This window comes from Sinocyclocheilus anshuiensis, unplaced genomic scaffold (assembly GCF_001515605.1).
Source record: "Sinocyclocheilus anshuiensis isolate Anshui unplaced genomic scaffold, SAMN03320099.WGS_v1.1 scaffold4601, whole genome shotgun sequence".
NCBI classification, from domain to species: Eukaryota; Metazoa; Chordata; class Actinopteri; order Cypriniformes; family Cyprinidae; genus Sinocyclocheilus; species Sinocyclocheilus anshuiensis.
In genome coordinates, this window is record NW_015541143.1 from 28,940 (window position 1) to 42,217 (window position 13,278).

Here is a 13,278-nt window from a genome sequence, read left to right on the forward strand (position 1 = left end):
TTCTCTCAGGTGAATTTAAATCACTCGTGAAAACGAGTTAGAACTTTGAAACTTCATGCAACTCCGTCAACTCTCATTCTAAAAAAACTGTATGTTTGTGTGTATGTGCTTTAGCTTAGTTTTGATGTAATCTAGAATAGCCAATAAAATTCATGTTTCATTTATAAAGAATCATTGTTTGGTGTCATATAATTTTAAGGTTAAAACCTTTTTTCACTGCAAGTTAGATACTGTTTATAACTGTGTGTGTGACAAATAATAGCTTTTGTAGGATCTCTGTCTTCGAACGGACCCACTTACACTATTGAGTCACACATGAAACAATCACATTCCATTGAGACAAACTGAGGAGCCCCTATGCAGCCAGCTGCGGTCGTAAAACTCATGCAGGGTCAGTGAAGTGTTGAAGCAGTTCCTGTACTATCTAGCGTATCGTCTCAAGAGACTCAAATAAAAACAGTGCTTAAACCCTAACTCAAACTAGGATACAAAACTATCTTTGTTTACGGGCTTTCAAGGACCAGATGCGTGATACCCCTGACCAGTTAACACATAAATTGCTAAATCCGATAAACAGAAAGTGACAGATTAAGAGCTCTCTGTCCAGGAGAAGAATGGCAGACTCCCAACTCGTGACATGGGCATGACCTCAGGACACCTCCCCTTTTCCCCCCTGCATTCCAAAAAAAAGGGACACGAACCTACACAGACAATTCATAAGACAATCATTTGAAAGTATCGGAGCAATAGATTCACAAATAATATGTTGTATGTCTTATATATATAGGATTTTCAGATCCTAGTCCTCTTAAAACCTGAATGAAGTAATAATAATTAATTCCCTTACAAATGAGTTAATTTCATTACATGGTGATATGTGTGAATGCTGGTAAGTGTAGGAGAGATTGCTTGGAGATAGATTGGGTCTAGAGGGCAGTTTGTAAGATGGTTGGAGAGGAGAAGTTTCGATACTTCTTTTTTTGTGTGTGGAGCCAGGAACTGACTGCTGATGGTTTTAGTTTTGTTTGTGAAGAATGTGGCAAAATCATCAGCTGTTAAAGAGGTGGTGGAGGGGGACAGAGAAGAGAATTAAATGCTTTGAATAGATTACGTGTGTCTGAAGCGCTGTTGATCTTGTTGTGGAAATATGAAGATTTGGCAGTATGGACTTCAGCAGAGAAAGATGAAAGCAAAGACTAACACATAGTGTTGCGAGAAGGGCAAGAATTTGGACATACTACCACATCATCAAAACTGTTCTGCTACTGTAAACCTGCCTGTCAATCATCCTGTCACAGTTAACATCTTCATATACACACTCCACATTTTATTTAAATTAACACTAAACAAACAAGTCTTCTTACCATATTAGAATACCCTATCATCTATAAGGAAAAAGAAAAAAAAGTAGCATGATGATATGCCAGTAATGCAGATCTTTTTTTTTTTTTTGCATAATGATGCATTTAATATTTAATGACCAAATGTATCCGTTTTGCTATTGTGTTATTTGGATCCTTATAAAAGTTCATAATGTAAAATTGATAAAACCTCCTAATAATATGATAACTCATAAAAACCCCTCAAATGCCTTTCTGGGCATCCACACACATTCAACATGCTTGTAGTTCTTTTAATTTGTGTTTGTATTTCTTAACAGAATATGGAACCCTCCTCCAAAGCGCAATGAGTTGTTGGGCAATATCAGCCACTCAGGTTGTTCCATTCCAAACGGGATAAATCTACATCTGAAGGGCATTTAATAGAAATAGTGAACTATCTGGACACTTTTAGCATACTCTTTTCAACATACTATGTTTATTTTATGAAAGTTGTCCAAGAGCCCCATGTTTGTGCAGAGCAGTTAAACTGTCCACTGTCCTTCAGAAACATCCTCCAGGTACGGAAGTTTCTGTTTTCCAGAATCTTCTATATGTTCGACCCCTTTCTAACAGTAACTTTAAGATGTTTTCTAGATTCATCTTTTCACACATTTTTGACAGTTGAGGGACTCATACATACTTATACAGCCATTACAACAGGCAAAAACATTAATTGACGCTTAAGAAAGAAACAATTCTTTAAGAGACAGTGGTTATAAACTTTTTTTTAACAGGATGATCAGGGTAAATAGTACTTTGTTTTCTGGGAAATTGTGTACTGGGCCCTCGATTGGGTGTCCTGAGTGTGACAATACAGATCACAAAATCATACAGTGACTGCTGTAAAGGGGTCAGATTTTCAGAAAATGTTGGAAAAGCAAAGAATCAAAGAATGTGCAGAACCTGGAGAATTTTTCAGAAGAACAGTGGCCAGTTCAACTACTCGGGACAAACAAGGGACTCATCACACAAATACAAAAATCACAAAAAACTCTCATGGATCATTCTTGCAACAGTATTAGGATAGTATTAATACTCGAGTATGTAAACTTTTGAACTGGGTCAATTTTGTAATTTCAGTTATTTTGTCTTGTGGACTATATCTGTTGTATAATAGCATATTCAGTACAGTAGTAAATAAATAAAATAAAATAATACTAATTTTGTTAAAGGTGCACTATACAGACAATTTCAAAATGTTCAAAACATGGACCCTCCTGGAGGCTGGAACACAGTCAGAACAGAAGCACATGCCCCCTGCCCCTGAAATTATATCAGTTGCCAGAAAACACATAGCACAACCAACTCTCAAGAGAGTTGCACACACTTAGCACAACCAAATCAAGAGCTTACCTGCAGGAAGATGAGTAATGAGTTTTTTTTTTTTTTTTTAAATAAAATGCATAGAAAGCATTTTCTTATGAATGAACAGTTATGCTAACACATGACTGTAAAAATATAGCCATCTTCAGTCTAACTGACTAATAAACAATTGTCATCATAAAAATATAAGTACAAAGTCTTGTAATCTGTTGAATTACAGATAACAGCCAATAAGTCAAAAGCAACATTAGCAAATCGTATTTGTGCCAATACAGTAGAAGATATTGGAGCTTCCCGAGCTTCAGACACGGACAATATGCCCTCACCTGCACCATGCTTCATTATTAGGGAGCTACACACCCACTGGCCAAAGGTTGCAGCCCAGAAATGTCTGTACTTTATTTTTTGGAAAATTCTGCATGGTGCACCTTTGTAAAGTGAACTTTTGACCACAACTGTTTATGCTTACCAGCATGGAAAAAAACTACAAAACACATGCCTTGGTACTTATGAGTTTGGAATGTTTTTGAAAAGTGAAATAATATCATATTTTAACAATAAAAACAAAAGATATTATTTTGCACCATCAAATCTCAAATAAATGTATTTTTGTGGCATGGCCCAGAGAGAGAAAAAAAAAAACGTAGTTTGGTTACAAGCAATGAAACCGATGTAACAAGAATTTCTTAAAATTTAGTTTAAGGCCTTTATTATGTAAACAGTTGCACATATAGGTCTCCTCAAAAAAAGTCCACACAATCAAGGATATGGGGCAAGTTCCAATTACTGCAATAACAACAGATCAGAATTGTCCACTGTATTCTCAAAAAAAGTCTCTAAATATGTAGCAGCATTGCTGCAATATGTTGATTGAAGAACTAAACTAAAGATGAAAAACAGTAACAGAGTTCCTGTATCACCACAGATCAAAATACTTTGGCTGTGATTGTGTTTTGGGCAGGGCAACTGATCTGTCAGTCACTGTCATGTCCTGGTCAGCAGACCAGAGTACCAAAAGTACCATGAGTACAGAAAGCCTAGCTGACTCATGACACCTGCATATCAGTCATCATCCTCATCATCTGAGTCCATTACCCGCCGTCGGTTAAACTGGGAACAAAACAGAGACATTAACTAGACACTTATGTTTATAGATTTATGAAACTTAAATTTTTACAATCTCAAGAACAGATTTTTAATACAATCACAAAGTACTTACCTTTACAGTTGTTTTCTTCTCTGTTTGTTGACTGACTTTCTCCAGGATCTCTATTAATCCAGCCTCTGTAATCTAGAGATACAACACTCAATGCTATAACACGGACATTCTAAAATTATTAAACGCATTATGAATGATGCTTCATCTGCTTTCTTACTTTTCCTCCAAGCTGTCCAAAGCGAGCCATCTGTATCAGGTAATTCTCCACAGCTTTTGCTTTATCTGGCTTTACAAGAGCCAAATTACTCACTAAATAAAAAAGCAACAACATCATTACTGTAGATTTTAGTTTTAAATATAAAGGTGCAGTATGGAATATTGACCGCTAGCAGTTGAAATGAGTACTGCATCACAGAATCACACATACCAAAACAAAAACATATTCCAACATGGAATGCACCTTTTAAACTACAATAACTGGCTGTAGCATTGTTTTCAAAGAAACAAGTCAACTTAAAATGTTTCCTAAATATCTGCAAACATATTATGGTATTTTTATGCTTTAGTACAGTTAAACAAATTACATACAGCACCTTTAAAAGGGTTCACATAACAATGTAAAAATTCTATCATCATTTAGGCTACGTTTACACTAGAGCGTTTTCGTTTTAAAACGCATAACTTTTGCTACGGTTACACCTGTTGTTTACACTACTTTGGCGACTTTCGAAAACTCTGCAGACCGTTTTAGTTTGAAAACTCTGGGGTTGCGTTTCAGTGTAAACGGACCAAAACGGAGACTTTTGAAAACGATAGCGTGGCTGCCAACATTTGCTCTGCGTATCCTTGATGACAATAACATATAACATCATGTAAACAATAACATTATGCTCATATGTACCTGCATGAAAGGTCAAGTGACATGCGTTTTTGGTTGTGTAATGTGGACGGAGATTGTTTCTGAAACGCAGTGAAAATGCAAGTGTAGACGAGGATCGTTTTCATTTTAAAACGCTGTTTTAAAACGAAAACGCAATAGTGTAAACAGGGTCTCACTCATCCCCATGTTGTTCCAAACCTACAAGTCTTTTGTTAATCCTTGGAAAGCAAATCAATGTACATACAGTGGTGTGAAAAAGTGTTGGCCCCCTTCCTGATTTCTTATTTTTTTGCATGTTTGTCACACTTTAATGTTTCAGATGCACATCAAAAATGGTAAACAGAAGCAGAAACATGTTAGCTTGATGCACGAGAACAATCTAGAGATGTACTTATGGTTGAGCTTCTGTTAACCATATCTGATGCGAGTATGGTGGAGCTTCTGTTAACCATATCGGATGTGTGAAGAATACAGTAACAACACGCATACATGCAGGGTTGGGGTGTAACAGAATAGATGTAACTTAGTTACATATTTAAAATGCTAAATATGAGTAACTATTTCATTACAGTTACATTTTAATTGGGTGATAATCAAATTAGTTACATCCGAAAAGTATTTCAGATTACCAAAGTGATTACTTTGAATTGTAATGTTGTTTATTATTATTTATTACATTTAAACATTAATGTGAACTGTAAGGGGCAATTAATGTAAAGAGCAATTGGTGATTTTCTGACCCTGACACAAAAGCACCCACACTACAGTTCTGCTCATAAGTTTCATACCCCTTGCGGAACAAAAGTTAATCATAATTTTTTTTTTATTAACATGTCGTTTTATTACTGTCCTGAATAAGTTATTTCACATAACAGATGTTTACATATACTGCACAAGACAAAATAACTGAATTTATAAAAATTGCCCCATTCAAAAATGTGCATACCCTTGAATCTTAACGGTCTGTTGTTACCTGAATGATCCACGACTGTTTTCATGTTTTGTGATAGTTGTTTGTGAGTCCCTTGTTTTGTCTTGAGCAGTTAAACTGCCTGCTGTTCTGAAAAATCCTCCAGGTCCTGCACATACCGGTACTTTGATTTTCCAGCATCTTCTGTATATTTGAACCCTTTCCAACAATGACTGTATGATTTTTGAGATCCATCTTTTCACACTAATGACAATTGAGGGACTCATACACAACTATTACAAAAGGTGAAAACATTTACTGATGCTCAAGAAGGAAACGCAATGCATTAAGAGCAGGATGACGTGTACATTTTTATTTTGTTTAAAGATGAAAGATGTTTCCCAGAAGACAAAATAAGTACAGTTAACCCTGTTCATCCAATTCAAAAGATTTACACAACCCAGCTCTTAATGCATTGTGTTGCCTTATTGAGCATCAGTAAACGTTTAACCAAAAGAAAAACCAAGTCCTGTTTATGGCAAGCCGTTTTAGCATTAAATACCTCTTGCTGTACTAGTCAATTTAGTTTTGACTAGTCAAAATTCCAATTCCAGATATCTATTCTGCAATTTTGACTCGTCGTAATTGGAATTAAGATATCTACAATGTGATTATGACTAGTCATTATATGCACTGAAGATATCTACAATGTTATTTTGACTAGTCATAATATACATTTGAGATATCTACAATGCTATTATGACTAGTCATATTGTTTCATTGACTTCCATTGGAAAATATTTTTGGATATCTACAAATGAGTTTTGACTAGAAATTGTAATTAACGATATCTATAATTGATTTTGTACTAGGTGTAATTCTAATTAGAGATATCTCAAATTACAATTTAACTAGTGATAATTAGAGATAGCTTTAACTGAATTAACACCAGTAAAAATTATAATTCAAGATATCTCTAAATGGTGTTTGACTAGTCATAATTATATTGCAGATATCTTTAATTCATGATTTCTTAAAGATATCCAAAATACATTTGTAGATATCTGAAAGTAATTTATTACTAGTCAAATTACAGTTGTAGATATCTTGAATTGGATTTTTGACTAGGCACAACTTAAGAGATATCTTGAATTGGAATTCTTAGTCAAAACTCATTTAAAGATATCTGTAATTTAATTATGGATATCTCAATCTGATTTTTGACTAGGAAGATATTTATTTGGAGATATCGGCATTTAGCTTTGTGACTAGGAAGAATTTCAATGTAGATATCTGGAATATTAGCCTTTATTTACAAACCAACACATGTAAAATCAGTAGCTGGATTTGTATAGGTCTCATGTCAGCTGTTGCAACATTTGATATAATGTTAAAAGAATACATTGGCGCTCATCATTGAACACAGCAGAATATCATCATCATGGATCTCTTGCTATAATAAAATGCAATACTCCCACCTTGTGGGCTATTTCCTATGGAAGCTCGTTTCCTCCACTAAATAAAGAAATAATAAATAAATAGCGACTTTTTATCTCACAATTCTGACTTTTTTTTCTAAGAATTGCAAGATATAGCTTAACAATGCAAAGAATTGTGAGTTATAAAGTTTATAACTCGCATTGTTTATATCTCGCAATTCTGAAGAAAAAAAAAAGTCAGAATTGTAAGATAAAAAGCTGCAAATTATTTTTATTTTTTATTCCATGGCGGAAACAAGCTGCCATAACGACACAAGTAAACCTGAATCCATACACAACGTAATGTAACCTACTAATAAATGTCATCAATGAAACTTAAACTTTTATTAAATTGTAATCTTTTTAAAATCAGCCTTCACCTTTTTTTGACTGCATCTAATTCTGAAGCATCGTTCTTGTCCGTCATGCATTTGTACTATTTTTCATGTTTTTGTTGTACAATTCCATTGTTCTTCATTATGTCTAAATATATAATAACTAAATTCAGATGAGCAGTTTGTGGTTTTCTGCCTTTATTGAACATTACACTGCATTTGGTCCGTTTTGCAACATGATTAAATTAAAATCACAGCGCTATACATGCACGCTGGAGACCTTTTACCACATATGGCTGCATTCAGATATTATTTAATAACCCCTGAAGTAATTCATCCAGTAGCTTTTCTCTCCGTGACGAGAAAAGCAGACTTATATATGCTGTTAGCAGTTAGCATTAAACATTAGTCGGGGAGGAGCTCTGGGAGGAGCTGAGTAAATTTAGTCTCACGTCACACAACAGCAGATTAAACTAGGAGCAGGTACGATTCAGATAACTTAAAATATAATTGTGACTAGTCGAAACTGAATTAGAGATATCTCTAATTACCTTTGCGTATATGTGACGCGTCTATTGAAGATATCTGACGTAATTACAGATATCTTAAATGGAGTTTTGACTCGTCAAAGTATTTAGATGTATCTCTAATCAGATTTCTTACTAGTGCAATTATAATTGCAGATATCTCTAATTGTCATTCTGACTAGTCGAATTATAATTATGACTTGTCAAAATACAATTGTTCCTATCTTAAATTATATTTATGGATAGTCAAAAAACTTTTAAATGCTAAAACGGCTTGCGATACAATGTTTGGCGGATGTCAACAAATACGTTACAAATTACTTTTCAAAGCACGTATTTTGTAATCTGTAGTGAAATACATATTAAATGTAACCTTCCCAACCCTGCTTACATGACAATACAAGTGATAGCTTGCAAAGGTTTGTAAATGGACTTACACCTGGCACGGGCAGACTGATCCAAGACTTGAGCCAATATAGAGTTTCTCATCTCAGTCTCTCTGTTAAAGTCACAATGATATTAAAACTGTTCAGACATAATCCGTCTAGACAACAATTAGGCAATGAGAAAAACATAGTGTGAAATTACATAAAAAGGGTGAAAATGGTCCAAATTATCTGAATTCCTCTAAATAAATGTGGTTCATCTGAATGAATTTTGCCTTTCATAAAGTAGTAAGTTTAGTGTTGAATTACATTTTATGAAAATGTGTTAAATGTTGTATAAACAATGTCATGTCAATGCATGTCACACCTCTGTTCATCAATTTACACTGGCTACCAATAGCTGCTCGCATAAAATTCAAGGCATTGATGTTTGCCTACAAAACCACCACTGGCTCTGCACCCCTTTACCTAAATTCACGAATTCAGAATTAGGTGCCCTCTAGAAGCACGTGTTCTGCAAGTGAATGGCACATTATAGTGCAAGACCAAAGAGGCACAAAATCACTTTCACAGACTTTTACCTTAACTGTTCCCTCCTGGTGGAATGACCTGCCTAACTCAGTCCGAGAAGTCCTTAGCCATCTTCAAGGAATGACTAAAAACATATCTCTTCCATCTTCATTTGACCCTCTAACTCTAGCACTCTCTATTCTACTTCTATTCTTACTACTCGTCGTCTTTATTTAAAAAAAAGAAAGAAAAAAAGATAGCCTCTAACACTTGTACTGTCTATTCTTTTTCTATTCTTACTACTCGTCGTCTTTATTTAAAAAAAAGAAAGAAAAAAAGATAGCCTCTAACACTTGTACTGTCTATTCTTTTTCTATTCTTACTACTTGTTTTCTTTATAAAAAAAAGTCCCTCTAACACTAGCATTCTCTATTCTTTTTCTATTCTATCTTCTTGTATTCTTTTAATTTATTATAAAAAATGACCCTCTAATACTAGCATTCTCTATTCTTTTACTAGGCCTATACTTTTGACTTGTTTTCTTTATATTTATTAAAAAAAAAAAATAACCTTGCTACGTGTACTGTGTTAGGCTAACCGAGACTTGTCTCAGCACTTACATATTATTGCCCTTTTGTTCGTTTTTATTGTTTCTATTGTCCTCATTTGTAAGTTGCATTGGATAAAAGGGTCTGCTAAATGACTAAATGTAAATATATATAAACAGATATTTTAAATATTTTAAGAGCATGTTTAACATTGGGTAACATAACACTTTTCAAAGACCAATAACTTTTAATGTAATTTAATCTGCATCAGAAAACTTTTGTTTGTTATTATTGTTTGTTTTACCTCTGTTTGGCCTCCTGCTGCCCCTGCTGGTCACTGGACGGGTCCTAAAAGGGGACATGTAAAATTCATATGTATTATATATTTAGAATTCCAAGCACCAAATTCCAATTTTCATCTTCTTTTCTTCCCTAAACATGTCCATACTTCAGAAACTGTAAGCTGTAGAGACATATAAACTATAAACAATAATGTAATTTGCATTTTGGTTCATATCTCTGGAACTGAAAGGGCTAGCTTAAAAATTTTTCCCCTTATCATGGGAAATATACATGACACCATTTTCAGCTAAAAACAGAAAAAAATGTTATGCAGTTTGGAAGTTCATTAACATAACAGTGATTTGGGGGCCTGAAAAAGCAAACTTTTGAAAAAAAGGGTTTAAAATTGCACGTTTTTGGAAACAATACCATTATGGTTTCTGTGTAAACTATAAAAACATGCACATTACGTGTTCAGTCTATAGGCATGTGCGATTTTCTTTACAGAGTGACATCCCCAATTACAAGCCTGGCATGCATGTTACCGGAGCCGATCCTCCCTATACGCAAAGTGCGCAAGCTGCGTAGGGCCCCGAAACACCAGGGGGCCCCCTTGCTCTCAAAGATGATTTAATTTTAGTTTCGTTTTTTAATTTGACCAGCGGTCACCGTATGACATTCACGTTACATGATTTGACTGATTTTTACATAGAAAGAGCGACAGCGCACCGCATTAAAAGCGCACCGCATCCCCGTTCACATGGATCCACAAAAAATACTACAAACACTGTTTCTCAAGCGCTTTCCATGAGCACGATTCGAGATGGAGTGAACACGGACAAAGGCGTTTCATTCACTCATAACTGAATGACCTGGTTTCATCCAGAAGACTCAGCAACCCCTGCTGCTCTCTCTAACAACTTCTCTTTCTCTCACACTCCCCGTCAGGTTGGGTGGGGTGGGGGTACTGGTCTCCTTTGCGTAGGGCCCCCAGAAGTCTAGGATCGGCACTGCATGTTACAGTGTTTGTAGTATTTTTTTGTGGATCCATGTGAACGGGGATCGTTTTGACAATGTTGTTGTCTCATCTGTACGTGAAACTTTTCAAAAGCACAAAGGAAAAACTTTTCTGTTTTGTAGTACATCAGTCATGCAAACATACCCTGATTCACTGAGTCAAGCCCAACAAAATGTATATTAAAACAAAAAAAAACCTTTCAAACTCCTCTTACACGGTTCATCTGATCTTCAACAAACTGTGTACAAAGCAGATATAGACTATGCTGGCAAAGAGTTGTCAAAAACTTTTTGATATACAAGCATCTCTCCCTTAAGATGTCTGTGATCCCCTTCTGCTTTAAGAAGACCATCATTATCCCTGTCCCTAAAAAGCATGTTGTCAGCTGCCTGAATGACTACCAACCTGTAGCGCTGACCTCTACCATCAGGAAGTGCTTTGAGCGAACTGTCAAAGATTACATTTGCTCTTCCCTGCCAGACACATTGGATCCTCTCCAATTTGCATACCGCAAAAACAGATCGACAGATGATGCCATCAGTCTTGCGATGCACAGTGCTCTCACACACTTGGATAAGAAAAACAACTACGTGAGAATTTTGTTCATCGTCTATAGTTCTGCCTTCAATACAATCATCCCAGCCAAATTTATCATAAAATTTAAGGATTTAGGATTGAACACACCACTATGCAACTGGATTAAGGATTTTCTGACGAGCAGACCCCAAGTGGTGAGAATTGGGAACTGTCTATCTTCCACGCTGACTCTGAGCACAGGTGCTCCACAGGGTTGCATTCGAAGTCCCTTACTGTACTCTCTGTTCACGCTAGGGGTGTAACGATTCATCGGTATGGATCGATACATCGATACGATGTCTGACGATATGATGCATCGATGCCACGCGTAAAATATCGATATCTGTAGTATAAATAGGCACCTTTATTTTGGCATTGTCCACATTTTCACAATGTCCGTATGCATTACCGCCAACGCGTGCATTCTCGTTCAAACTCACGTATCAGGACTCTATATAAGGACTGCCTGAAGGCACAAGGTGAGCATAAAAGACGCTTGAGATTGTTGGCGGAACAGTCGAGCGCTGTGTGAGAAGTTTTCTGCGCACACATCTGAAGTGCACGCACAGACAGCCGCGTCTACACCGCGCGAATACTAAATTGAGCTCTCTTCCGCCTTTTTGTGCATGGATGAATAAATATTAGACAAAATTACATCAAAATGCGCGTTTTGGCAAATATCCTAGTAAACACAGTCGGTTAGGCATATGTCTTAACGTAAACAGTTGAGAAAGAAAAGGCATGTGTATCAGTATATTAAATCCGTGCTTTCGTTCTTAAAGTGAAAGCAAACTAATAATAAATCTAATGCTGTCAAAGAAAAATACAAGTGCTCACTGCTCCTGACTAAATAACCTTTGTAACATCAAAAATGATGAATCTATATTTAATTTATACAGTGAAGACTATGCAGTTATTTTACATTTGATTATTACATTTCTGTAGCGTACCTGAAAATTTCTTTTAGACTGAGCTGAAAAACCTAAAAAGCACTGTTTATTGAACTTGTGTCTTTGTTCTATTGGATTTATTTTCTGCTATTGCTTGTAATTTGGTTACCTGTAGAAAAGATTTTTAGCAGAGAGCCCTAGGGCTGTCGTGGTGAAGGAATTTCCCTTGCGGTAATTTTGAGTGGCTCAATAGCGCGGTATGCGGTATTATCGCCATATATACACACAGTATCTCACAGAACAGTACACCCCTCACATTTTTGTAAATATTTTATTATATCTTTTCATGTGACAACACTGAAGAAATTACACTTTGCTACAATGTAACGTAGTGGAGTGTACAGCTTGTATAACGGTGTAAATTTGCTGTCCCCTCAAAATAACTCAACACACAGCCATTAATGTCTAAACCGCTGGCCACAAAAGTGAGAACACCCCTAAGTGAAAATGTCCAAATTGGGCCCAAAGTGTAAATATTTTGTGTGGCCACCATTATTTTCCAGCACTGCCTTAAGCCTCTTGGGCATGGAGTTCACCAGAGCTTCACAGGTTGTCACTGGAGTCCTCTTCCACTCCTCCATGACGACATCACGGAGCTGGTGGATGTTAGAGACCTTGCGCTCCTCCACCTTCCGTTTGAGGATGCCCCACAGATGCTCAATAGGGTTTAGGTCTGGAGACATGCTTGGCCAATCAATCACCTTTACCCTCAGCTTCTTTAGCAAAGCAGTGGTAGTCTTGGAGGTGTGTTAGGGGTCGTTATCATGTTGGAATACTGCCCTGCGGCCCAGTCTCCAAAGGGAGGGGATCATGCTCTGCTTCAGTATGTCACAGTACATGTTGGCATTCATGGTTCCCTCAATGAACTGTAGCTCTGTGTATATATATGTACACTGTATGTATATATATATATATATTCTGTGTGTGTGTACGTGTTACGATATAACGAGGTCATATTCAGAAACCAATGAAACCGAAACCAAATAGCGTTGAAACAGGAAGTGAAGTAAACAG

At 36.1% G+C, this 13,278-nt stretch overlaps 1 protein-coding gene across 1 annotated transcript in view; it reads right to left on the reverse strand.

The window, feature by feature from the left end:
• Positions 1-3,326: 3,326 nt before the first annotated feature.
• The window catches only part of pdcd5 (programmed cell death 5), a 16,306-nt gene continuing 6,354 nt past the window's right edge, over positions 3,327-13,278 (reverse strand). Inside the window, exons 2-6 of the mRNA XM_016489163.1 lie at positions 9,743-9,786; positions 8,432-8,493; positions 4,082-4,173; positions 3,925-3,996; positions 3,327-3,815 (exon numbers count right to left, since the gene is read on the reverse strand). Coding sequence (XP_016344649.1) covers positions 3,768-3,815; positions 3,925-3,996; positions 4,082-4,173; positions 8,432-8,493; positions 9,743-9,786 — 318 coding nt within the window. The 3' untranslated portion in view covers positions 3,327-3,767. The remainder of the gene's footprint in view (positions 3,816-3,924; positions 3,997-4,081; positions 4,174-8,431; positions 8,494-9,742; positions 9,787-13,278) is intronic.